This window comes from Strongyloides ratti (genome assembly GCF_001040885.1).
Source record: "Strongyloides ratti genome assembly S_ratti_ED321, chromosome : 2".
NCBI lineage: Eukaryota > Metazoa > Nematoda > Chromadorea > Rhabditida > Strongyloididae > Strongyloides > Strongyloides ratti.
The window spans coordinates 8,956,621-8,979,744 of record NC_037308.1 but is presented as its reverse complement, the minus strand read 5'-3'; the positions used below and the strand labels follow the sequence as shown (position 1 = coordinate 8,979,744).

Below are 23,124 nucleotides of genomic sequence, written 5' to 3'. Positions count from 1 at the left end.
TCATTGATAAAAATGAAATAAAAAATAAATAAATGTTCCACAAATGAAACAACGTACAATTGATATATAAATATATATATATATAAAAGAAGTGCGCTTTCAACTTGATAATAGTGGACGTTACTCCACACTTGGGAGATTCTATGTAAGACTAAGTCGTTTTACCAAAAAAATAGACGGCTTATTGTACTGGTGTGCCGTTATAAAAATATTGATCAAAATTTTTTATGCCGATCATTTATTGTAAAATTATAAATTAATAATAAGTGAATTTTTTTATATAACAATCGATTATTAATAAAACACAAAAAAATATAATAATTAATGAGAAAAATTAAAGTTCATCGTGAGTTGAAATTTGTTGCTCTACCCAGTTAACAATTAAATTTTCATCAAATGTTTGTAATTGTAAACCAAATGAATGTTGTTGATTACCACTTTTCGCACCTTTATAAAATCTAAGTGTTGGATATGCTTGAATAGCAGCTGCCTGGCAGATTCCTGGATTAGCATCACAGTCAACTTTGAAAATATTAATTTTATTTTTCAAACGTTTAGCAACTCTATCAAATACTGGAGCAAATTGAATACAATGTGAACACCATGGAGCAAAGAAATCAACTAATGCTGGTGTTTGTGAACGTAAGACTAGTTGATAAAACTCAGTACCAATACTTGTAACATCAGATGGAATGTATCTTGTTATAAAATTCATCATAGAATCATGATTTCTCCACCAATTTGGAGGATAATTTATGGGATTTAAAGTAGTTTTAGAAGGGAATAATTTTAATGATGGATATGATGATATGCCAAATTTTTGACATAAATATTTCTGATCGTCACAATTTACTGCACCAAAAATAATATTATCATATGTTGCAACCATTGACCTAGCTAATTTTCTAAACTCTGGAGCTAATTGTTGACATGGTCCACACCATGGAGCAAAGAAGTCAACAAAAGCCATTGTACCTTCATTTCTATTATTAATAGTTTCTTCAAAATTATCCACTGTCAATTCTACAACAATGGGATTTATAGAATCTTGAATAAATTCAATTACTTGGTGAAGATCATGGTACCCAACTTGTTTAAAAATATTATTATTATAATAAATAACAGTGGTAGGATAACTTTGAATGCCAGAATTAGTACAAATTTCTTTGTGTACATCACAATCAATAATACCTACTTGAATAACTTTTCCTTCAATTTTATTAGGTAAATTTCTTAAAACAGGAATATACCTTATACATGGTCCACACCAAGGTGCAAAATAATCGATGATCCAAATATTTTCTTCATCATCTAGTGCTTCTTGATATGTTTCAGGTGTTAAAATTGTCAAATCTGATTTTAAACTTTCTCTTATAAATATAGATAATTCATGTATACTAGAAAATTTTCCATAATTAATTTCAAATCGACCATTTGATTTAAACATAATAAACCTGTTTTTACTTTTATCAAGATAAAGAGAGTCACAGTTATCAGGAAGGTTGTTACATTTAACAATTCTAAATTCAATTTCACTAAAAATAAAGGGTAATTTCTTCATATCATGTAAAATGTTATTATTTTTTTCTTCTGTATTGATAAAATATACTAAATATGGTGAGATAAATTCTTTTTTTGTATTTGTAAATTCATTATACTCTTCTAATGTTAATTCTTCTATTTCTGGTAAAAATTTTAATACAATACTAGCAATTTCTTTTGGATCAAATGTGTCTATCTCTTGCATCATTGTTTTATCTATTTGTTTTGCTGGAAAGTATGCTACACCACTTTCTTTGATACGTTTACATAGTAAATCTCGATCTCCCTCAATACATTTAACACTACCAATATTAATCATATTTTTAAAAATTGCTGATAATTTTTTACGATTATCTTTACTTAAACAACTTTCATTGTCATCACAAAAATCTATTATCCATGGTTTATTAGAATATTTAGACCATTCTTGACTAAGGGGAATATAATTTTTAAATGTAACTTTATGTACCTCAGTATCAATTTTATTCATAACAAAATCACTTAATTTTTTAAAATCTCTTTCACCATTATATAATATACCAGATGGATATAAAACTAACGAGGGATAACCTCTAATACCTTGAGTACCACAAAAATTTGGACTTTCAGCACAATTGACAGCACCAATTCTAATAACATTTTCAAATTCTTTGGCAAACTCACGCCATGTAGGAGCCAAATCATGACAATGAGAACAAAAAGTTGAATAAAAATTAACAAACCATATTTCACCAGAATCTATAACAGATTGTTGAAAATCTGAATGTGATAAGGTAACAATTTCAACATCATCATCATAAATACCAAATTTATCTTTATAAAAAGAATATGATTGATAATTATTACCACCATTAAAGTTACTATCAAGACCTTCCTCACCAAATTGATCATATTTTTTTCGCAATTCTTCATCTTTTAAAACTTCATAGGCACGATTTATTTTAACAAATTTTGTATGAGCATCTGGATCATCCTTAAAGAATAAAAAGAAAAAATTTATTGTTAGTAATTTATTTATTTATAATATAATAATATTACCTTATTTTTATCTGGATGATATTTAATAGCTAACTTTTTAAATGCTCTTCTTATACTTCTATCATCAGCATCTTTTGATACACCAAGTAATTCATAATAATCATTTCCCTTAACAATTAAAATCAAGAAAAAAAGAATATATAATAAAATATTTATAATATACATAACGTTTAATAAGTAGTAGACCAAAAAATCATCAAAGAAAGTTAAGAGAAAATATTAGGATGACGTGTCGTTTCTTTTTTTTTTTTTAAATTTCTTGGCTTAGATATCTGTGTGTCTTTTTAGTGAGTAAAACAACTTTATAGGTAGAAGGAAGTAATATACTTAGAATGGAAGAGTCTTGGTACAAAATATAAAAGAATAAAGAAAGTAAACTTGTTTAATTAATCTAAACGTAAAAGTTTAAACTGAAGTAGAGTTTTTTTTTATAATCATATAAATAATTATACTATTACAATACGATTCTTGGTTAAATAGACTTTTAAAAGTAGAGCACTTGATGTTTACTCAGAGTTCATTAAATATAAAAAATGTTTTGACTCAATTATCATATGAGGTAAAATCAAACATTATATTTGTCACATATATATCACTTTTATTTAATATTTAATCATACAAATTAAAAAGAATTATACATTATTGAATGAATGCAAAATTATTATATTATTAATTTAACATATATTTAATAATTAAAAAAAGATAACTTTTATTATGAAAGATGAAAAATTTAACACCTTTACTTAATTGATTCTTTCAAAATTCATTAATATACGATCAACTTAATATGATAATTAACAATTAACAAAATGAAATGAAAAGAAAACTTTTAAACAAAATCCGGAACTTTTAGAATGTATACATTATTTTGTCTTTAAAAGGAATAATTTAATATTTTAAATGTTACTATTCAAGTTTTGTTAATACAAAACAAGCGTCATGCAGATATAGATAGAAGGTTTATGTTAATCATGCCTTATCTATTAGTATCAATATATGAAATAGTTTTCATTTTATCTATCACTATTATATATTTACCCCTTCATCTATAGTATAATCTTCTTCTTTTAATAGTCTTTTAAAAACACATTAATATCAAATCTTATATACTATTATTAAATTACTATATTTTCTATTACTATATTATATCTTTTAATTGTAATATATAGTATACTTTTAATAAATTTATTCTTTTTAATTTTAATCATTTATTATTAAAAAAAAAGAAATTTAGTAAAAAAAAAGTTATTTTTAGTTGAAGATATAATATTCTTGTGAAAAATACTATAATTAATATATTTCATATTTCTCAATGTCTACATTGTGCCCAGCACAAAATTTATCTCAGTTAAATTATTTTATCAAATCATCTGGCTTCAATGATTTTAGTAATATTCATGAAGATGATCGTATAAAGAAACGTATTGAGGCATGCCAACAAGGTATGCAACAACTTGAAACATTAAGAGCCAAACATTTAAAACTTATGGATGTAAGTATATTTCATTATTTTTAATGATAAAAATTTTTTTTTATAGGATTTACGTAATGAATATTCTTCACTGCAAACATCAATAAATTTTATACCAAGAAATAAAAAATCAATTGTCAATTCTTTAGATATTCAAGATAATCGTTCTCAGGTAAGAAGAAATAATTCAAATATATTATCTTCAATATTACTGTTTCTTCTACATAATATTACCCATTTTTAATATTAATAATAATCTTATTATAATTAATAAGAATAAATTTTTAAAAAAGGGTCATATTATAAGTTTCTCAGTAGGGTAGTGTTTGTGTCTTTTATCACTTTTAATTGATTAACAATAAATTAAAATATTTAAAAGAAATATATATTAATTTATGACATTAAATTTATAATATAAATTATCTATAAATAATATAATAATATCTTTCAATTTGTAATTTAATCATTTCCAGTATTCAGCAAGTGAAGATGGAACATCAGTTGCAGATACATCTAATATATCACATCGTAGTTCTATGTCTGTTGATTCAGGATACCTGTCTGTTTCAACTGATATTACACAAAACTTAAGAAATAGTACAATTATTGATATTCAAAATAATGATCCACCAATGTCATATAATGCTTATAGAAAAATGTCAATGGATGAGAATAATGGAAATGAAGGTAATTTGGTAACAAGAAATAAACCACCAATTGGTAGTTCAAATATAACAATGGGTACTGTAAAAAAATTAGCCATGAATTATACAAAAAATATTCAGGAACTTAATAAAGCTTCAGAAATTGTTAAAACAACCCTTGAAGGAACAGCAGCATTAAGACCAAATAGAACATCAAAAACTCAAAATAGACCTTGGTCTATGTATTCAACATCAACTACTACTAATAATAATGATTATATTAATTCAGAAATATTTAGTCTTGATAACAATATAAAAAATAATTTAACATTTGCTCAAACTCCAAAATCACAATTTGATGATTCAACAAAATATTTTACATTAACTAAAAATAATGTCACTGCACAAAATTATGATGATCCACATATTTACAGTACACCTAGTAAAAATAAATCACCTGCCGTCTCAGAGAACAACAACAAGACAGAAGAAATTTATTGCAAACCAAAAAAAGGCACTCAAAATGATAATAAATTTTTTCATAACAAAAAAAATAAAAATGAAACATTAATAAATTATCAGTTATTTGATGATGAAATGACTAGAAATAATAATAAAAACAGAAATATGTCAAATGTACAACCAACAACAGTCGTGATAACACGTTTTTCTGATAATCTCAAATCACCATTTAATAATAAACCACCACCAATTCCTAATCGAAGTGTAGGAACAATACAAGGTACACCAATACCTTCAAAAAAAATTAGAAAAGGATGGCTAGAGTCAGAAGAATTATAAATGAGAAAAGTATAAAATTAAGTAAAAAAAATTATAATTTAATATGTATATTTAAAATTAAAATATAATATTTGTTGTAAAAGTAATGAAATTTTTAATAAAAAAAAATTTGAATTTTATTTTATATGATTAATAAAAACAATTTTTTTCTACTTTGTAACAAAAATTTATTTGAATGAATTTTATTAAAAAAAACTTAGATGAAATTTTTAAAGAACAGCAAGACAAGGATTTGGATAGTAAACTTACGATAATAAGAATCATCAAAAATAATTTTTTCTTATAAACAAAATGTTACAGAAAAAATTAAATTACTGTCATTTCATAATTGTATTAACTTACGTACCATTTATAAACTATTTTTTGCTTAAAAAAATATTATTTTCTAATTACATTTAACTTGTAAATATATTTATAGCTTTAAGGATTTTCATATTTTATTAAACATGTAAATTTGTCATATCAATTTATTCAAACCAAATCTCATACAGACACAACAAAATTACAAAAAATAATATATAAGCATAACACCAAAATACAATCACAATATGGATATAGGAAGCAAAATAAATTTCCCTCTTTTTTTCTTTGTTAAACAAAATGTTTTGTTAACCAATCTTTTTTATATAAAAGCGCCAATACCCTGTATTTTGCAATATTTCACATAAAATCATTAGGTAGTTTTGAATATAGTTATCGAAAGATATATCATTTTTAGTACAAAATGAATATATTTAAGAAGTGTATACATGATGTTTTTCAAGAAAATCTTTGGCGCGTTGTCTTTATGTGAATTTTTTTTTTATCATTATCTAGCTTGAACTATCATTTTTTGGTGTTCTATTTTTTTATTAGTGGTTTGGTTTATAACAATATTTTGAGTGATTGTTAGTTTTTTTTTATTTGATCGTTTTATTAAAAATTTGTAATTTATCTCATGTTAATAATTTATCTCTTCATTTATTTAGATCGTGTTTAGCATTTATTTTGTGGTGTTACTTGATACAAGCAAGAATGAATAGATCAAGTAGGAATCATTTACAAGAGTCCTTCTTAAATAAGTCAGCTAGACAATATGTAAACAGTATTTTTGGCGAGAGTGTCAACTTTTTTTGGTTTTTTGGTCAGATTCATGTTAAGGTTAGTTTATTGTTGATTTGTTTATCTTATGGATGTCATCGTTTTAGTGGATATTTGTATGGTCACAAGTATTTTTATTATTTATCTCAGTAAATGTATTACTAGATTGTTCTGCTGGTAACTACACTCAATGTTCTTCAATATGGAAGGATTTATTTACAGTAAGCGATTTTCTTCCAAATAATGGTGGAGAATTGGATAAATCAGTGTTTGAACAGAATTACTACTATTTAAGGACAGTTGCTGCATTTACCTTTGTATTAAATTGTGGTTGTGCACTTTTTGCTATGGCTGGACTTTTTTCGGCTGAGAAGGTTTATAATAAGAAGGAAAGGGAAGCTGGTTCATTTAACGTACATCCTCTTATTTTTGCTATACCTTCTTATTTTTGTCAGGGAATATGGATTTGTATTTATTTTTATTGGACTCTAAATAACATTAAAAAACACTGGGATGCTGCTACATTTATGTATTTAAGATTCTTTTTTATATCTATTGTTCCTTATGTTGGTGTGTGGATTATAATTTTATATTGTTTTTGTGGATCTTTAACAGCTATAAAATTTATTCTTCGTGCAGCTAGGCATCGCGAAGTTGATCCTGAATTAACTATTGGAATGAATAATACTTTTTATAGTCGTCGAGGACGTTATGGTGATCTTTCTTTAAGATCAGGAAAAAGCGACTACTCAGCTAGTAATTTATCAACAAGATCAGTAAGGAGCAGAAGATTTTTACGCTCTGGAAAATACAAGCTCTCTAATCCCGGAGATACTACAAATAAACGTTCACCAAATAAATCTCTCCTTACCAAAGTTCGCCGTACTGATACAAAAAAACATGATCTAAGCGCTCGGTCTAGTCATACTGAGAAAAATCTGGAAATAATACAAGAAGAGGAAGCATCTAATACGTGATTTTTTTATCATATAAAAGGCTAGTAATATTTTATAATAGTTTTTGACAGTCTTCTATTTTTTTTTAGAAATTTTTAACTGTTTGCAATTTTTTAAATAAATACTTTATAATAAATTCAAAAAAAATTTGATATTTACACGGATATATTTCTAGAGGAAATAATTAACAGTCAAAATCAGTTTCTTCATCCATCTTTGATCTTTTAATCATTGCGTCATAGTGTAATTCCTGAGAAGGTTCTCGTTGAAGCTGATGCTTAACGGCTGTCTGATGTAGTCTCTCTGTCATTGCAGCCCTCTCCTTAAGAGCAGAGGATAATTTAGAGTAGTCGAAGATGTATGTTGGCTGCATAAGAGTAAACCGGTCAGAAGGTAAGTGTAAACCAAAGTTATTTTTAAAAGGTTGTAATTGTATACTATTTTTTTCAGTTGCTAATTGACACATTTGTTTCCTGGTGGGGCGAACATTAAGTAAATCTTCTTCATATGTCTCAATTGTAAGTTTAACGTCACACTCTTCAATTTGACTTCGATTGCCATATGTTGCAAATGACTTAGCTTCTGTCACATATTCAAGAGTTTTTTTAATAGCAAAAGCAGCTATATTTTGTGCCACCACATTATGATAGTTATTAATACCAGCTTCTTGAAGAATTCCTCTGACAATTTGTAAATGATCTTCTGGAATTGTTTCTAGTAACTTTGCATTGGTGCCTGCTGAATTATTAAATATAGATGACAATAAATTTCCTCTTAAAGCTTTATCAGGTGGTTGAATTGCTACTTTTTTGAGATCATTTAATATTATTGGAGGTAATTGACCATCGTTAGTTATTTTTGGCATTTCTGGTGGAGAATTAGTATCTGAATCTTCAGAAGATTCATCATAAACTTCATCTTCTTTAACAAGCTCTTTCTCTGTTATATCTTCATAATCATCAATATCTTGATATTCAGGATCCATTTAAAATTTAAAAAAATAATAAAAATTGTTATTTTACAAGTAATTTAATGGAATAATATTTATAAATAGATTTATTACTATTATTAACTAGAAAAGCAAAGTTTATGTTCACACTATTAGTTACAAATAAGAACCATATACCTAGAAACAATCCAATCAAAACCTTTTGTATACTATAACAGTAAACATCCTTCCAAAACCTTTGAGCAATTCAAAAGGCATGAAATTATTACCTATTAAAGACATTAGATATTAATATGAATACATTAATATTTAGTAAAAATCAATTTCTTGGTAACAGTTATCTTAATGCTTAAATTTTTGTCTAATTTTTAAAGTTTTTCTTTAACAAAACTATTATCATGAAGTTTGTCTTAGTATATATTTTTATTTAAAATATTTTTATATTAAAACTAACAATTTATTAATAAATCGTTTGTGTAATTTAAATAATAAAAAGTGATATCTATTTTACCTCTTTTTTAGGAATATTAATACTACTAGTTGTTTAGTAGAGTACATAATTTTTTACCACTAATTTCATTTTTAAGCATTTTTATAAAGCATCACTTTTATGAAAAAGATATTAAAAAAAATTAAATGGAAGAAATTAAAAAACAACCTCGAAAACGAGGTTATATAGATATGTTGGCTTCAGGAATGGCGGGGGCATTGGCCGGGTCAGTTTCAAAAACAACTATAGCACCATTAGATAGAACAAAAATTAATTTTCAAGTTTCAAAAAAAAAAAAATATTCTTTAAAAGGTGCAATACGTTTTGTTGCAAATACTTTTAAAAATGAAGGATTCACTGCCCTTTTTAGAGGAAATTCAGCAACAATGGTACGTGTTATACCATATGCTACAATACAATTTGCTGCTCACGAAGAATATAAAGTTTTATTTGGTGTTGATAGAAATGGTGAAAAGACTCCTATAAAAAGATATTTTGCTGGGTCATGTGCTGCATCTACAGCAACGTGTCTCACATTTCCTCTAGATGTTTTGAAAGCTCGTCTTGCCACAACAACAAAACAAGAATATCGAAGTTTAAGATATTTAATTATAAAAAATTACCATGATTATGGGTGGACAACATTTTATAGAGGTATTACACCAACACTAATGGGTGTTATTCCATATGCAGGATCAAGTTTTTTTACATATGAGACATTAACTATGATGTACAAGGGTTTGTTTGGAAGTTTAATATAAGTTTGCTAATTAAATATTAAAAAATTATAGAAGAAACTGGTTGTGATGTTACACCTTTTCTTCATATGATATTTGGAGCAACTGGTGGTTTGATTGGGCAAATTTCATCGTATCCTCTTGATATTGTTCGTAGAAGAATGCAAACTGGTGTTATACAAAGGGGGACTAGTGTTATTGGAGCATTAATTGATATATATCGTAATGAAGGTGTCATTGGTGGATTATATAAAGGTCTCAGTATGAATTGGATAAAAGGGCCTATATCTGTAGGAATATCATTCACTACATATGGTATTGCCCACACCTATTTCAGGAAGATGTTCAATCTTCCATCTTAGAATTTTATATAGTTTTATTTTTAGTAAATAAAACTATTATAGTTTTGATTAGGAAAAAAAAAATTTGATTATTTATGTATACTGCTAATCATATACATTATTAAGTGCCGTATTGTTAAAAAAATTTTGTTGAAATATCATTTTTTTTAAAGTGCTCTTAGATAAATATTATGTAGTCAATTTTTAATCACGTTATTTAAATTTCATTTTTATTTCTAACTATAGTTTTATTATTAAATATTTTATGCAAAAAAGAATAAAATTCTATTTTCTAATATTATTATATATTAATAAGTGTTGTATTTTTACGCTTTAATATTTTAACTTTTTTTTTTTAATAACATAAATGAACTATTTTTTTAGATAAATGCTTTAGTGATGTCAAAAATAGTTGATAAGGGAAGTGGTGAGCATAGTGCAAAAATTGCAGGTAAGAAAATTAAAAAAAATATATCATGTTAATAATAAAAAAATATTTAGGCAATTTAGCACCAGGTGATATTAGAATGGTTTTGTATAAAAAGAAAATATGGTGGCCATGCATAATAAGAATGATATACAGTAAGAAAGTGTCTTACAATTTTTTACCAATAAAAGAAAATAATAAAGGTGTTTTTACGGCTCCATTTAAAAATATAAAACCATTTAATTTTGATGAAAAAATTCCAAATGACGCTACTGAAGAGTTAATTGAAGCGTTAGAAGAAGCAAAAAAGTTAGTTTTGAAGAAATGTGATAACAAAACATCGCTTCAAAAAACAAATGATAGCAAGCATTGTATAAATACTCAAAAAGAAAACCATGCAAGTAAAGAAGTGGCAAATATTGTAAATATACCCAAGGTTGTCATTCAACATGTATCAAGTAAAGGATCTCCAGTAAAAAGTGTTTCTAAAGATTCAAAAACAATTTTTACAATTCCAATTGAAAAAAATATTTCAACATCTCCATCTAAAGTTAGTAGAATAATTGTTAAAAGAAGTATTAATGATATGAAGCCCAAAATTGATTTTGGAAAGAAAGATGATAAACAAAACTTAATTGATCTTTTGCTATCCGATCGTACCAAAGTTAATTTTACTGATATTTTGACAGGGAAACGATTATCAAAAAGACATTTATCTTTTAGACCAACAAAAATGCTTAATTCTCTTAAATTTGATTCATATACAGGTTAGTTAATATATTATTTTAAAATATTTTATTAAAATTTTTTAGAATCTTTTATTCCTTTTGAAAGTCTTGAAAAAGTAGTGGCAGAATACAAGAATTGGATGAAGATGTCTGAAGATCTTTCTACATATGGTCCATTAACAGAGCTTTATTATATTCAAACTGTTTTAATACCAGAATCCATTGTATTTTCTTTATCTATTTTAAATCATACATCAATGGAAGAGGCAGAATGTGTTTTTAGAAATGTTAACAAAGAAACCAATACAATTAATGTGCCAAAAATTGAGGATTCTACAGATATGTTATTACGTAATCTTCCAAAACAATCTCCAAGCAATGCTATTGATACACTATTAATTGCAGCTGAAATATTACAAGGATAATAAGAATATATGAAAATTATCATTATTTTAAATAACATTTTTTTCCATTTTATTTTCTTTTTTTACTATTGGCACATAATAAAATAAATAACTTTTTTAACTATTTACACTTACTCATTATTATTCTTTAACACAATAATGAATTTTTTACTATTTTTTTAAAACTATTTTTTACTTTAATTAATGTTTACTTATACTATTACATTATATAAATTTAATAAACATTTATTATATAGATTACCAAAGACTATAGCTACAATTACATCAAAATATTGGCAATGAAATTTAATTTACTGTCATACCTGTTATTTTTTATTTCTATTGTATTTGGACAAAAAAATGTATTCGAATATAAATTAAGGAAATTTAAAGGTAGAACGTTTTTTGTATATAGAAGTGTTTATTACTCTACAAAAGAATATATGTTAGATAAAATTAGTGAAGAAAATCCTCATCTAATTGGACAAAAAATATACCTACATGAATTGGGATATGTAGATAGATTTGGTGAAACATATAGTCATGATGAACAGAACGTTAAAATTTTATGTTTACAAAAAAGTCAATTTGCAACAAAAGTGAGAGAAAAAGTTATAAGGTTTAATGAAGAAGCTGAACCCTTTTTAATAAAACATGATTCTGAAGGTCAAATATCTTATGAATGTTCTGGAAAAACAACAACAAATTTACCAAAAGCACTCGCATGTGGTTTAAGAAACGAATTAGGAGCTTTAGGTCCTTCATGTAGTAATTCGTTGTCAAATAAACAAGTTGCTACATGTGCTTCGATGATTAATGAAGTAAAAAATGTCTGTAGAGAACCTGATAATGTCATGTTTTTAAACTTAAAACAACATTTGGGAAAAGATTCTTTAAGTAATACTATTTGGATGGATATATGGAGATATAAATGTGACATTGAATGTTTTATATTGAAACAATTCAGACTACTAAAAGAAAGAGTAAGTTTATGTAATTGAGAAACAAAAAATAATATTGAGGTATCTAAGTTTTTGAAATACCAAATAAACCTTTAACAATAAATTTCTTTCTATATATTTACCCAAAAATATAAAAGTTACTTAGTTTTATTAATCTGTTATTTTCTAAAAAATATTTTTGTTTTATATTGTTAATATATTATTTTGGTAAAAAAAAGATTAAATTACATTACTTATTTTAGTTTTTACGAGAAATAAATGCATATAGATCATATCATAAAGCTTACCCACTTATTGAAAGTTATGATCTTTCACTAATAGCCCAAGCTCAAGCAACTAAAATGGCTTCATTACAAAATGTTCCACCTCTTAAAGAAAAAAAATTTACTGTACTTTATGGTAAGGATGACTTGCTATTTACTCCATTAATGATAAAAAGGTGGTACGAAGAAATTTTAACCTATAATTTCAAGAATATCTTTTTTAAACCTACTGCACATCATTTTACAACATTAGTCTGGAAAAGTTCAAAAGTAATAGGAATGGGAATTGCTAAAAGAGATTGTAAAATTTATGCTGTTTTTATTTTTCAACCAAAGGCAAATGTAGTAGCACATTATAAAATAAATGTTAGCCCACGTATCTTTTAAAAAAATATATATTTTTTAATTGTTGATTAATTATAAATTATATGCAATAAATAATGAATATTAATATAATTTATTTATACAAAAATTTCATGTAAAAAATTTAATATTATTTGAAAATTCTAAAATATTTGTAATTTTTTTGATAAAAAAAATTATTTTTTAAAAAAAAGCATTAAATTTTTTATTTTTTTTACAATATATATTTATTTTTTAATAAAATTATTTAATACAAATGTTGTATATTTTATATTATTTAGCATCAAAGATAAATAGTATTGATTAATGTATTTAAAAATTTAATTATAATAAAATTTTTTTTTTTTCCTGATGATTATAAATTTTTAATCATTTTAAAATAAGATAATATTTCAAACTTGTACTATTAAAATTAACTAAATTTTTTTTCTATTTTATAAGAATTTTAAAGATAAGATTAAATATTAAAAAAGAACAGACAATGTAATATTATAAATGGAGTTTATCTATTATGTCAAACTTTATAAAATAAATATAACTAAATGTAAAATTAATATAAAAATAATTAATTGTATTTGTTTAATAAAATATTATTAAAAAAAAATTAATCATTTTAATATAGAGTTGGATAAAATTTTGTATTACATATAGTATTATGTAAAAATATAGAAATAAATCCTGATAAAGTAATTCCAAAACAATCACCTTGTGTTGCAACAGACAATGAAAATTCTTTTTCATCTTCTTTAGAAATTTTATGTATATGATCAAAGGTATTTACATATGCTGCCCCACCAACTAATCCTTCAAAAAAGATAGCTCCAAAAATTATTCCAATATGTGGAATAAAATAAAATATTGCTTCAAATGTAAATAATAAGAAATTTAATAATTGAAGTATTGGAAGAACAAATAACATCCATATTGGTATTCTAAATATATTAATAGAGGAACGAGAAAGGAAAACACCAAGTTGATAAACTGATTGATACCAACGATATTGTGAAGCTTTTGATAAATAAAATCCACTAGAACAATCAAATACTATTAATGATGTTAAACCTTGATTAATAAGATATTCAAAAAAATACACCAAACCAAGAGGTATCATAAATTTTAACAATCCTACTGTTATTTTCATCTTATCTTTTAAAGTTAATTTTCTTATATTTACACTACTATTAACATTATTTTTGGAGGTATCTACTATTTTTGTTTGTTTTTTATTAACAAAACATGATTGAATTTTGAAAATAGATATTTTATTAATTTCATCTGATGTTCTAAGTATTATCCAATAACTTATACCAAAGATAAGTGGAATAATTTGCATAACAAGACATGCATTTTTTGGTGATAAATTAGCCCAATTTGGTTCTGTTAACCCGGCATAGGCAAATGATCCCACTAAACCGGCAGCTCCTGTACCAGAAGACCATGCTAATATTGTATTTTTAGGGTAAAATGAGGATAAAGCTAGATAGGTAATTTCACCCCAACCAGATCCTATTGCAGCAAAAACAACTCCTAATAAAAGTATAATTAAACAATTAAAATTATAATAATTTACCAAGTAATGACATTGTAACTGAAGTAGAATAAGCAACTGTAAAATAGGCAGCAACTTGTAAAAGACAAATACAAAAATGCCTAATACCAAATGGTATTTTTTCAGCAAAAAATGGAAAAATTAATTTAACTGCTAAAGCTGGTAAAATATCAGCTAATAGAACAGCTCCAGTAGATGTAATAGTACATTCCCTACTTGTGACAACTTTATGGCATACATCATTAGAGGAATTATTTAATGTTTTATCAAAAGTATAATAATGATTACCAACATTTGTTGATATGGTTGAAGTAGAAATTGAATTAAAATCTTTTTTTTGCCTATCCATTATATCTTCGGCTGCTGATAACATTATGACATAGGCATAATTGTTACATAAACCAAAAAGAAAAAAAGCAATAAGATTTCTCCAATGTATTACCTTATCAGAATACCACCAAGAAAGCATATTTATAAATATTTTTAAAAATTAATAACAATTTATATTAATAAGATGAACAGTAAATAGCTTTATAATAATTGTTATAAAATATTAAATAATTACATTACATCAAGTATTAACAAAAAAGTAAAATAATTTTATTCTGATAACAAGATCCTCTTTTGATTATAACTAAATGTTTGTATTTTATATTTACATGATTATATAACTTTATATACTATTTTAAAAATTGAAAAAACCTGATAGTCGTTTATTCTGATTATATACTTAAGTTCTAATGATGAATAAATATATTTTAAATATAAAAAGTGTTTCAATTATTTTATCAAATTATCCTTTTTATGAAAAAATTATATAACTTATTATCAGGATATTTAACAATATTTAATAAAATATGATTATAAAAATTAATTATGCTAATTTTTTATGAATAATAATTTAGTATAAAAAATTATTAACTAATGCTATAATATTTTATCTCAATAAAGATAAATTAATATAAAAACAAAATTACAGATAATACTAATTTATTATTAAAAGAAATACCTATTATATATAATTATTTCAAAGGACAAATTTATTAACAAATTTAAGCATGAACAATTAAAGTAAATTAAATATTTGTTAGTATTTTTTATATAAAAGTTAAAAAACAAAAGTAAAATGTGTTTAAAAAAAATTTTTTCCCTATAAATTTATTTTAAATAAAAATTTTTCATATGAATATTTTTTTATTAGATTAATAAAACTGTAACAATATAACTTATATTATATAAATTTAAAAAATAAACTTTTTTTTCTATTTTCTTTTATTAGTTATATATAGAAAAAATAACATAAAATTTAACTTAAATATTGATATAATAAAAGTTAAAAAAAAATTCAAATGTTTTACTGATTGACATATGATTTACAATGTAAATGAAATTTTATTTTTAGTTAAAATTGTTAATAGGAAGGAGAACAATTTTTTTTTAACATAAAAATTATAAAATACATTAACATTAATATAACAATAAAAAAAATTTATCTTTAGAAAAATAATTTTATCATTAATTAATTTAATAACATAATTAACTAAAAAAAATATAAAGCACAAAAATGAACATTTTTGTAACTTTAAAAAATGTACTATAAAAACATGAAACATTTTCCTGATATCAAAACTTGATAACTACATTCCACTTATTTTTTTTCATCAATTTTTAAAGTACTATCTTAAAATAAAAAAGAAAAATAAAGGCAAGAATCATTTAATAACATATGATTAATATGTCAAATATTTTTCAATTTTTAATGTTTGAATAAGCATAAAGAAAAATGTAAAATGATTCTTATTTTGATTATTAGTCTTATATATGATAATTTAAAAAATCAACAAAATTTTATTTAACAAAAAAAAACGGTATAGTAGTTCGATTAAAATTGTCAAATATAAAAATATTTGCTTTGATTGTAATAACCCATTTAAACAAACTACTTTGATTTGTATCAAATTAACCTCCCTTCTTTTTAGATACACCAACAGTACGTCCTCTACGTCCAGTAGTTTTAGTATGTTGACCACGAACACGAAGTCCCCAGTAGTGACGAAGACCACGATGAAGGCGTATCTTCTTCATACGTTCCAAGTCATCACGAAGTTTGTTATCAAGTCCAGAAGAAACAGCTTGAATAGATTTACCATCCTTAATGTCCTTTTGTCTGTTAAGAAACCAATTTGGAATTTTGTATTGTTGTGGGTTAAGCATAACGGTGACAACCTTTTCAAGATCTTCTTCTGAAAGTTCTCCAGCTCTCTTGGTAAGATCGACATCAGCTTTACGGCAACATACAAATGAGAAACGACGTCCACATCCCTTAAATTATTATATTAAAAATAATTTATTTTAAATTTTAAAAAAATACCTTAATAGCAGTAAGAGCATAAGGAACCTTACTGTTACCATTAATGTTTGTGTTCATAACACGATGAATGTGTTGGAATTTTTCTGGAACTACCAATGACATATTGTCCTGGATTCTTTAAACCTATAAAAATATAAAAAATTTTTAAATACAAATAAAATTATAAGATAAAATTTCTTAAAATTAAGGCAAAAAAAGATGAATACAGGTAGATAATAATATTTAAAAAATAATATTGTCACTTTCGAATTTTTTTCATTCAAAAAAAAGGATAAAAAAAGCTGAGAAATGGGAAAATTTATTATCAAACTAATTTCTGGTAAACAGGACATCTCTACAAGACTAATCAACAACTAACAGATTGGTAAATCGTCACCGCACTTGGCTAATTTTTTTATACTAGTCAAACTTTAAAAAGAATAACTTATAATAAAAATTATATGAAATATATTTTATTAGTCAAGATATATAACAATAATAATGAAAAAACCTATTTTAATATAAATACAAATATATGCATTACTTTTCCATTAGTTGTAATAATAACACACATTAAAAATGTAATAATTTTAGATTGCTTCTTTAACATTTTCTAAATCAGAAATAACAGAAGGATCATAGAAATCACAAATTGGTCCAACAGAAGGATCTCTACCTTGGAATCTTCTATATAATATTTCTTGTGGTTCCTTTGAACCAGGATATAAAATAGTTTGCTTCAATCTTTCACCAGTACTTTTTTCATCCTTTTCTTGAGCAAAAGTATTATGAACATCAAAAGCTAACATTTCTCTCCATAGTTTTCTATAATACATACTCATATAAGATACCATAGAAAATATTGGTGTAAATGAACATGGATGATAGTCATTTTTAAGCATTTTGAAAGGGAAATATTCTTTGTACATCTCACGATATAAATCAACCCAAAATTTATCTTTTCTATTTTCCATTTCATATATTGTTAAATCAAAATCTGACCAAAAAAGTGTTCTATATGTTTCCCATAATGTGGCTCTTGAAAAAGATAATGAGGCATTGTTAGCAAGATCTTCTGATAAATCTGTACCATTTATAGCATGTGGTGAAGACATTGCTTGTAATAAATTTGGTTTGTAAATAAAAAATTGGAAAAATGTTGGTAATAAATCTGCTCCATCCCAATCTGCAGCATACATTGGAGCCCATGGTATAGTTGTATCTCTGAATGGTGATTGAGATAAAAGTAGTTGAATAGAACGACCAATATGGAATAATAGATTTTGTAATTGTGAATAATGTAATAATGAATTACCTTGACTGTCTGGTTCATTTCCTTGAGCAATCATATAAACTATTTTATCAAGATTTTTTTCCTCATTTGCTGGTCTTCCAAGTAATGTTAACCATGATCCTCGTTTATTTTTTCTTTCGAAAGGATCAATGTATAATCTTCCAAGATGTTTGCCATTAGACATATCAGTTACATTAAAAATTTTAACAGAATGATGACATTTTTCAAGACCATCAGGAATTTCATTGAAACTAATGTTAAGTAAATGTCCAGCGATCTTAGTTATATTATCAAATGTATCCCAAAATGAAAAATAATTCATCATTTCAAGTTCATTAACATTATAGTGATCAAAAGCTTCTTTTCCACAAATATAAAATAAATCATGAGCTCCAATTTTACTGCTAATCATTTCCTTTTTCTGAGCGTACTCCTGCCAAGCATCTAATCTATCAAAAAAAACTGGTCGTATTCGTTTGTTTAATTCTGTCAAAAATTTCCTTACAATAGCAGGTGATCCAGCCATTTTATTGGCTAATCTATGTTGTGAAACAGATGAATACCCTAATGTTTTAGCCATACCATCATGGTTGTGACGAATTTCTTCAATATTTATAGAATTGTTGTAAAAATCATGTTCAAAAGAAGCTCGTGAAACCCACTTTTCCCATGCTTCTGCTCTTAATGTTCTATCCTTACAATATTTCATAAATGGCATAATGCTAGTTGGGCATAATCTTGCCATCCATGGTCCATTTTTATAATTTTTCTTATTTACAGCTAACTCTTTTAAAACATGTGGTGGAGCACCTTTTATAACATCTTTATTTGTTATACTAAATCTTACTTGATCATTAGTTGCCATAATATTTGTAATATAAGTAGCACGATACTTATCAATAAATTTGTTCCAAGAACCTAATAATTTTCTTGTTTTTTTATCAGTTTTATCATGACCACTAGCCCTTTCTTCAAGAAGTAAATTTTCAATAAGTCTTATTATCCATTTTTCTTTATCACTTTTTTCAGCATCAGGATTTTGGTTTTTATACATACTTCTTAAAGCATTAGTAAAAGAAGGCTTACATAACTTTTCAATTTTCTCTCTAGCAACCATTATTCGAAGATGATACATATCTGATTCAAATTCTTTATTAGTACACTCTGGCCAATCTGTATGCATTTTTAAAATTAGAGTATGAAAAGCATATTCCACATCATATTCATGTGATAATATTGGTTCAAGAATTGTTTCATAACTAGCTACAGCTTCAGGATCAACATTGAATAATTTTTCTAAATGTTCAAAATGATTAAAAGTTGTTGCTCCATACTCCATAACAAGACGTACAGTTCCTTGGTAAAACTCTCTAGCTAAAAATTTAACTTACTTCAATAAAAGAAAAATGTTTAAAATTACGTGAAGCAGATTTTAAGGCAGGCCAATCTTCGTGATTTTCTATACTAGCTAAAAATCTATTGTTATCTTTATCTTCATCAGGTATAGCTGGAAAACTAAAAAAATAAAAAATAAAAGTGTTTTATTTTATAAAAAAAACTTACACTACATAATATCCAGTAATTCTATGAGGTACTTCATTGCACATTCTAAACAAAATATTACGTTTCTGAATAATTTCATTTATATTTCTTCCACGAATTAGTGATAAAGGTTTAGTAGAATTAAACCTAATGTCCCTCACTACTTTTGTAATATTTTTAGTTGCTATATTGATTCGTGACAACATTATTACTTCTATATAAATTGAAGAATCAACAATATATATAACATGAATAAATTTCCTTCATAAGTATATATAATACCAAGGTATAATCGTGTTAAGAAACAACCGTAAAAATAAATAAATTCTTAATTAGTTAGTCAATTTTTATAATAAATTAAAAAGTTATAAAACATTTTTATTTATTTATATTTTGACAAAATATAAAAAAAATAATTTATTATTCTAATACAATATAACATTAATAATTTTTATTCAATAGTAGATTTTATGATGTCTGTTGAAAAATTATAACACAAAATAGGATTAAATAGCTTTATTTATCTTAACTAATAAAAATGAATCGTACAACCTTTATTGTTTAAAATAAATAAAAGCTATTTGAATATCATAAACTTTTTCCAAAACCATTTTGTTAATGAACTAAATTTTTTAATATTCTCGAATGACTTTTATTTTTATCAAAATATTGTTGTTTTATTTTTCAAATATCTTTGTTAGCTTGCTTTTGCAAACAATACTTTTATTTTGCCAAATTTTAAATAGTTTGAGATATAATTAAAAAAATGAGCACGAGAAGCGAGATAAATTAGAAAAGTTAAAACATATTTTGCCTTAAAATATTTCAATTATGAAATAAATTTTTAAACAATAACTCTTCATATGTAAGTTATAAATATTGCAATAACAAAATAAAAGAGAATTTACATTATTTTTACTTTTTAATCTTTTAAAGTAGTCAAATTTTATTGTCTCTAACTAAAAAAATAGAGAATCAAACCCTAAAATAATAAATGATTTAGACAGATTCTGGATCAGCATCGATAGCCTTAAACCAATGACCGCATTCACAACGTTTTGGAACTCCTTTATTAATAGTCATGAAATTAACATGTCCACTGTCTGGTTCACCTGTATAATTTTATTAAAAATGAAAAATAGCATTAAAACATACACAAGCACCCAACTATGCGAAAATCAAAATGAGCTGGAACTAAATTTGGTTTTTCTTTAGTACTTAGTTCGGCACGATAATAGACTTTTGGTTCATAACGATCATCTCCAGCAAGACGAGCAAGCATCATCTTTTTTTCACGACCAGTTGCATGTTCAAGAGGATCAGGATCTAAAAAAATTATTCCTTTTGTTATAAAATCTAAGACCATAATTATGATAGCTTACAAAAACCGTAATCTTCTGGTGCTGCTTCTGTAGCAAAAGTGCGAGCTGCTGCAACACCTGCTACTTTAGAAATAGTATTTGATTTTAAAGCGAATGAGCTAAAAGATTTCAAAGTTAAGGTTGCCATTTAAATAACCTAAAATAATGGATAATAAAAAAGTAGCAAGTTTATTTATGCTTATTTTACTATAAAAAATATTTTGGTTAAAATGAACTACTCATAGAAAATCTTAAAACATTAGCCAAATCCAAAACATCAAAGATACTTTGTACCAAGACTGATGGTAAACAAGTCGATAGAAGAGCAAATAATGGAAAAATGTTTATGTGTAACATGAAAAATAGATTGTTGTCTTGAAATTTTTGATCAAAAATTGTATATCTTCTTCATGTTTTACTTTAAATAACATTTAACAAATTTATAAGATTGTTGTATTTACAGAGGTAGAATTGTTTTTTTCTTATAAATTATCAGTTAATTTAGATTTCTCAGAAAAAGTTTTCTATCTTTAACTTGAAAATGATTAACAAATAATAATTAAAAAAAAGTGACCTTAATTAACTTTCTTTATTATTATCAATAAAATTGTATGTACAAAGAAAAATAAATATATAAGAGTTTACATGAAGGTATACCTGATCATTTTTATTATACACATTTATTCTATAAACATGTCTATAATATCAAAGTTGGGAAAAAAAAATGTTAGTGATTTATTAGTTTCTCTAATGAAAATAGAATCAACAACGGGAAATGAGGGAACACTTTGTAAAGAGTTAAAACAATATATGGAAGATAATAATTGGGTTGTATATGAACAACCCATGAAAAACAATGAAAAAAGAAACAATCTATTGATTACTAGAAAGGGTGTTAATGTTAAAGGTAATTTTATTTTTTAAAAAATAAAAAATTAAAAAAAATGTTAGATATTAAGATACTTTTTAATTCACATCTTGATACTGTTCCACCTTATATACCTCCAAGAGTTGAAAATGGTATTATTTATGGAAGAGGAGCAAATGATGCCAAAGGACAGGTTGCTGCTATGATTGTTGCTGGAGAAAAATTAATTGAAGAAAATGAAAATTTAGGGAAAAACATAGGGTTTCTTTTTGTTGTTGGTGAAGAAACCGACCACATCGGAATGATTACAGCTAATGAATTAAACCTTCAACCTGATTATATGATTATAGGAGAACCAACAGAAAATATCTTTGGCAGTCTTCAAAAGGGGGCTGCTAAATTGGAGATTCACTGTACTGGAATTCCTGCTCATTCAGGATATCCAGAAAAAGGAATTTCTGCAATTGAAAAGTTGCTTGATATTTTGAATGATATTAGAAATTATAATTGGCCAAAAAATGAAATAGTTGGAAACACTACTTGTAATATTGGTTTCATTAAAGGAGGCCAAGCTTTAAATGCTTTAGCCGGAGAGGCAAGTGCACAACTAATGTTTAGAATAACAACTTCAGTAGAAGATATTACTAGTAAATTAGCTTCAATCGTTGGAGAAAAAGGTGAAATAAAAGTTTTTGGATCAAATGAACCAGTTCAACTTTCATCACCACCTCTAGGATATAAAAGTCAAAGTGTTTCATTCAACACTGATCTTCCTTATTTTAAAAATAAAGACAAACTTAAAGGTGTTTACCTTTATGGTGGTGGTTCTATAACAAATGCTCATTCTGAAAATGAATATATCAAGATTGATGATCTTGAAGAGGCTGTGAAAACCTATGTTACTTTAGCTAAATATTTCTTGAGCTCTTAATTACATTTACAAACTTCAAATTTTTTTGTTTTA

At 25.0% G+C, this 23,124-nt stretch overlaps 12 protein-coding genes across 12 annotated transcripts; 6 read left to right on the top strand and 6 right to left on the bottom strand.

Moving 5' to 3' along the window:
* Positions 1 to 334: 334 nt before the first annotated feature.
* Positions 335 to 2,745, bottom strand: SRAE_2000286000 (Dnajc10 protein; the record flags this gene model as incomplete). Its single annotated transcript, XM_024653979.1, has 3 exons — positions 335 to 2,355; positions 2,404 to 2,515; positions 2,581 to 2,745. 3 exons carry the CDS (start codon positions 2,743 to 2,745, stop codon positions 335 to 337), a joined length of 2,298 nt encoding a protein of 765 aa, XP_024507402.1.
* A 1,147-nt stretch (positions 2,746 to 3,892) lies between these two features.
* Positions 3,893 to 5,496, top strand: SRAE_2000285900 (Hypothetical protein; the record flags this gene model as incomplete). The annotated part of the gene is made up of 3 exons (XM_024653978.1): positions 3,893 to 4,072; positions 4,119 to 4,223; positions 4,525 to 5,496. 3 exons carry the CDS (start codon positions 3,893 to 3,895, stop codon positions 5,494 to 5,496), a joined length of 1,257 nt encoding a protein of 418 aa, XP_024507401.1.
* A 1,014-nt stretch (positions 5,497 to 6,510) lies between these two features.
* SRAE_2000285800 (Hypothetical protein) lies at positions 6,511 to 7,553 on the top strand (the record flags this gene model as incomplete). The annotated part of the gene is made up of 2 exons (XM_024653977.1): positions 6,511 to 6,636; positions 6,684 to 7,553. 2 exons carry the CDS (start codon positions 6,511 to 6,513, stop codon positions 7,551 to 7,553), a joined length of 996 nt encoding a protein of 331 aa, XP_024507400.1.
* A 163-nt stretch (positions 7,554 to 7,716) lies between these two features.
* Positions 7,717 to 8,517, bottom strand: SRAE_2000285700 (Transcription initiation factor TFIID subunit 9; the record flags this gene model as incomplete). Its single annotated transcript, XM_024653976.1, has 1 exon — positions 7,717 to 8,517. The coding sequence occupies one exon, from the start codon at positions 8,515 to 8,517 to the stop codon at positions 7,717 to 7,719; it is 801 nt and encodes a 266-aa protein (XP_024507399.1).
* A 600-nt stretch (positions 8,518 to 9,117) lies between these two features.
* Positions 9,118 to 10,070, top strand: SRAE_2000285600 (Graves disease carrier protein; the record flags this gene model as incomplete). Its single annotated transcript, XM_024653975.1, has 2 exons — positions 9,118 to 9,709; positions 9,763 to 10,070. The coding sequence occupies 2 exons, from the start codon at positions 9,118 to 9,120 to the stop codon at positions 10,068 to 10,070; spliced, it is 900 nt and encodes a 299-aa protein (XP_024507398.1).
* A 378-nt stretch (positions 10,071 to 10,448) lies between these two features.
* On the top strand, positions 10,449 to 11,629 carry SRAE_2000285500 (Hypothetical protein; the record flags this gene model as incomplete). Its single annotated transcript, XM_024653974.1, has 3 exons — positions 10,449 to 10,500; positions 10,551 to 11,243; positions 11,289 to 11,629. The coding sequence occupies 3 exons, from the start codon at positions 10,449 to 10,451 to the stop codon at positions 11,627 to 11,629; spliced, it is 1,086 nt and encodes a 361-aa protein (XP_024507397.1).
* Positions 11,630 to 12,051: 422 nt separating this feature from the next.
* SRAE_2000285400 (CAP domain-containing protein) lies at positions 12,052 to 13,220 on the top strand (the record flags this gene model as incomplete). The annotated part of the gene is made up of 2 exons (XM_024653972.1): positions 12,052 to 12,591; positions 12,813 to 13,220. The coding sequence occupies 2 exons, from the start codon at positions 12,052 to 12,054 to the stop codon at positions 13,218 to 13,220; spliced, it is 948 nt and encodes a 315-aa protein (XP_024507396.1).
* Positions 13,221 to 13,809: 589 nt separating this feature from the next.
* Positions 13,810 to 15,214, bottom strand: SRAE_2000285300 (Battenin; the record flags this gene model as incomplete). Its single annotated transcript, XM_024653971.1, has 2 exons — positions 13,810 to 14,723; positions 14,767 to 15,214. The coding sequence occupies 2 exons, from the start codon at positions 15,212 to 15,214 to the stop codon at positions 13,810 to 13,812; spliced, it is 1,362 nt and encodes a 453-aa protein (XP_024507395.1).
* Positions 15,215 to 16,704: 1,490 nt separating this feature from the next.
* SRAE_2000285200 (40S ribosomal protein S18) lies at positions 16,705 to 17,218 on the bottom strand (the record flags this gene model as incomplete). The annotated part of the gene is made up of 2 exons (XM_024653970.1): positions 16,705 to 17,067; positions 17,117 to 17,218. The coding sequence occupies 2 exons, from the start codon at positions 17,216 to 17,218 to the stop codon at positions 16,705 to 16,707; spliced, it is 465 nt and encodes a 154-aa protein (XP_024507394.1).
* A 467-nt stretch (positions 17,219 to 17,685) lies between these two features.
* Positions 17,686 to 20,137, bottom strand: SRAE_2000285100 (Neurolysin, mitochondrial; the record flags this gene model as incomplete). Its single annotated transcript, XM_024653969.1, has 3 exons — positions 17,686 to 19,763; positions 19,810 to 19,904; positions 19,953 to 20,137. 3 exons carry the CDS (start codon positions 20,135 to 20,137, stop codon positions 17,686 to 17,688), a joined length of 2,358 nt encoding a protein of 785 aa, XP_024507393.1.
* A 793-nt stretch (positions 20,138 to 20,930) lies between these two features.
* SRAE_2000285000 (Cytochrome c oxidase subunit Vb) lies at positions 20,931 to 21,440 on the bottom strand (the record flags this gene model as incomplete). The annotated part of the gene is made up of 3 exons (XM_024653968.1): positions 20,931 to 21,043; positions 21,087 to 21,257; positions 21,314 to 21,440. The coding sequence occupies 3 exons, from the start codon at positions 21,438 to 21,440 to the stop codon at positions 20,931 to 20,933; spliced, it is 411 nt and encodes a 136-aa protein (XP_024507392.1).
* A 545-nt stretch (positions 21,441 to 21,985) lies between these two features.
* On the top strand, positions 21,986 to 23,091 carry SRAE_2000284900 (Peptidase M20 family and Peptidase M20, dimerisation domain-containing protein; the record flags this gene model as incomplete). Its single annotated transcript, XM_024653967.1, has 2 exons — positions 21,986 to 22,199; positions 22,244 to 23,091. 2 exons carry the CDS (start codon positions 21,986 to 21,988, stop codon positions 23,089 to 23,091), a joined length of 1,062 nt encoding a protein of 353 aa, XP_024507391.1.
* Positions 23,092 to 23,124: the final 33 nt, after the last annotated feature.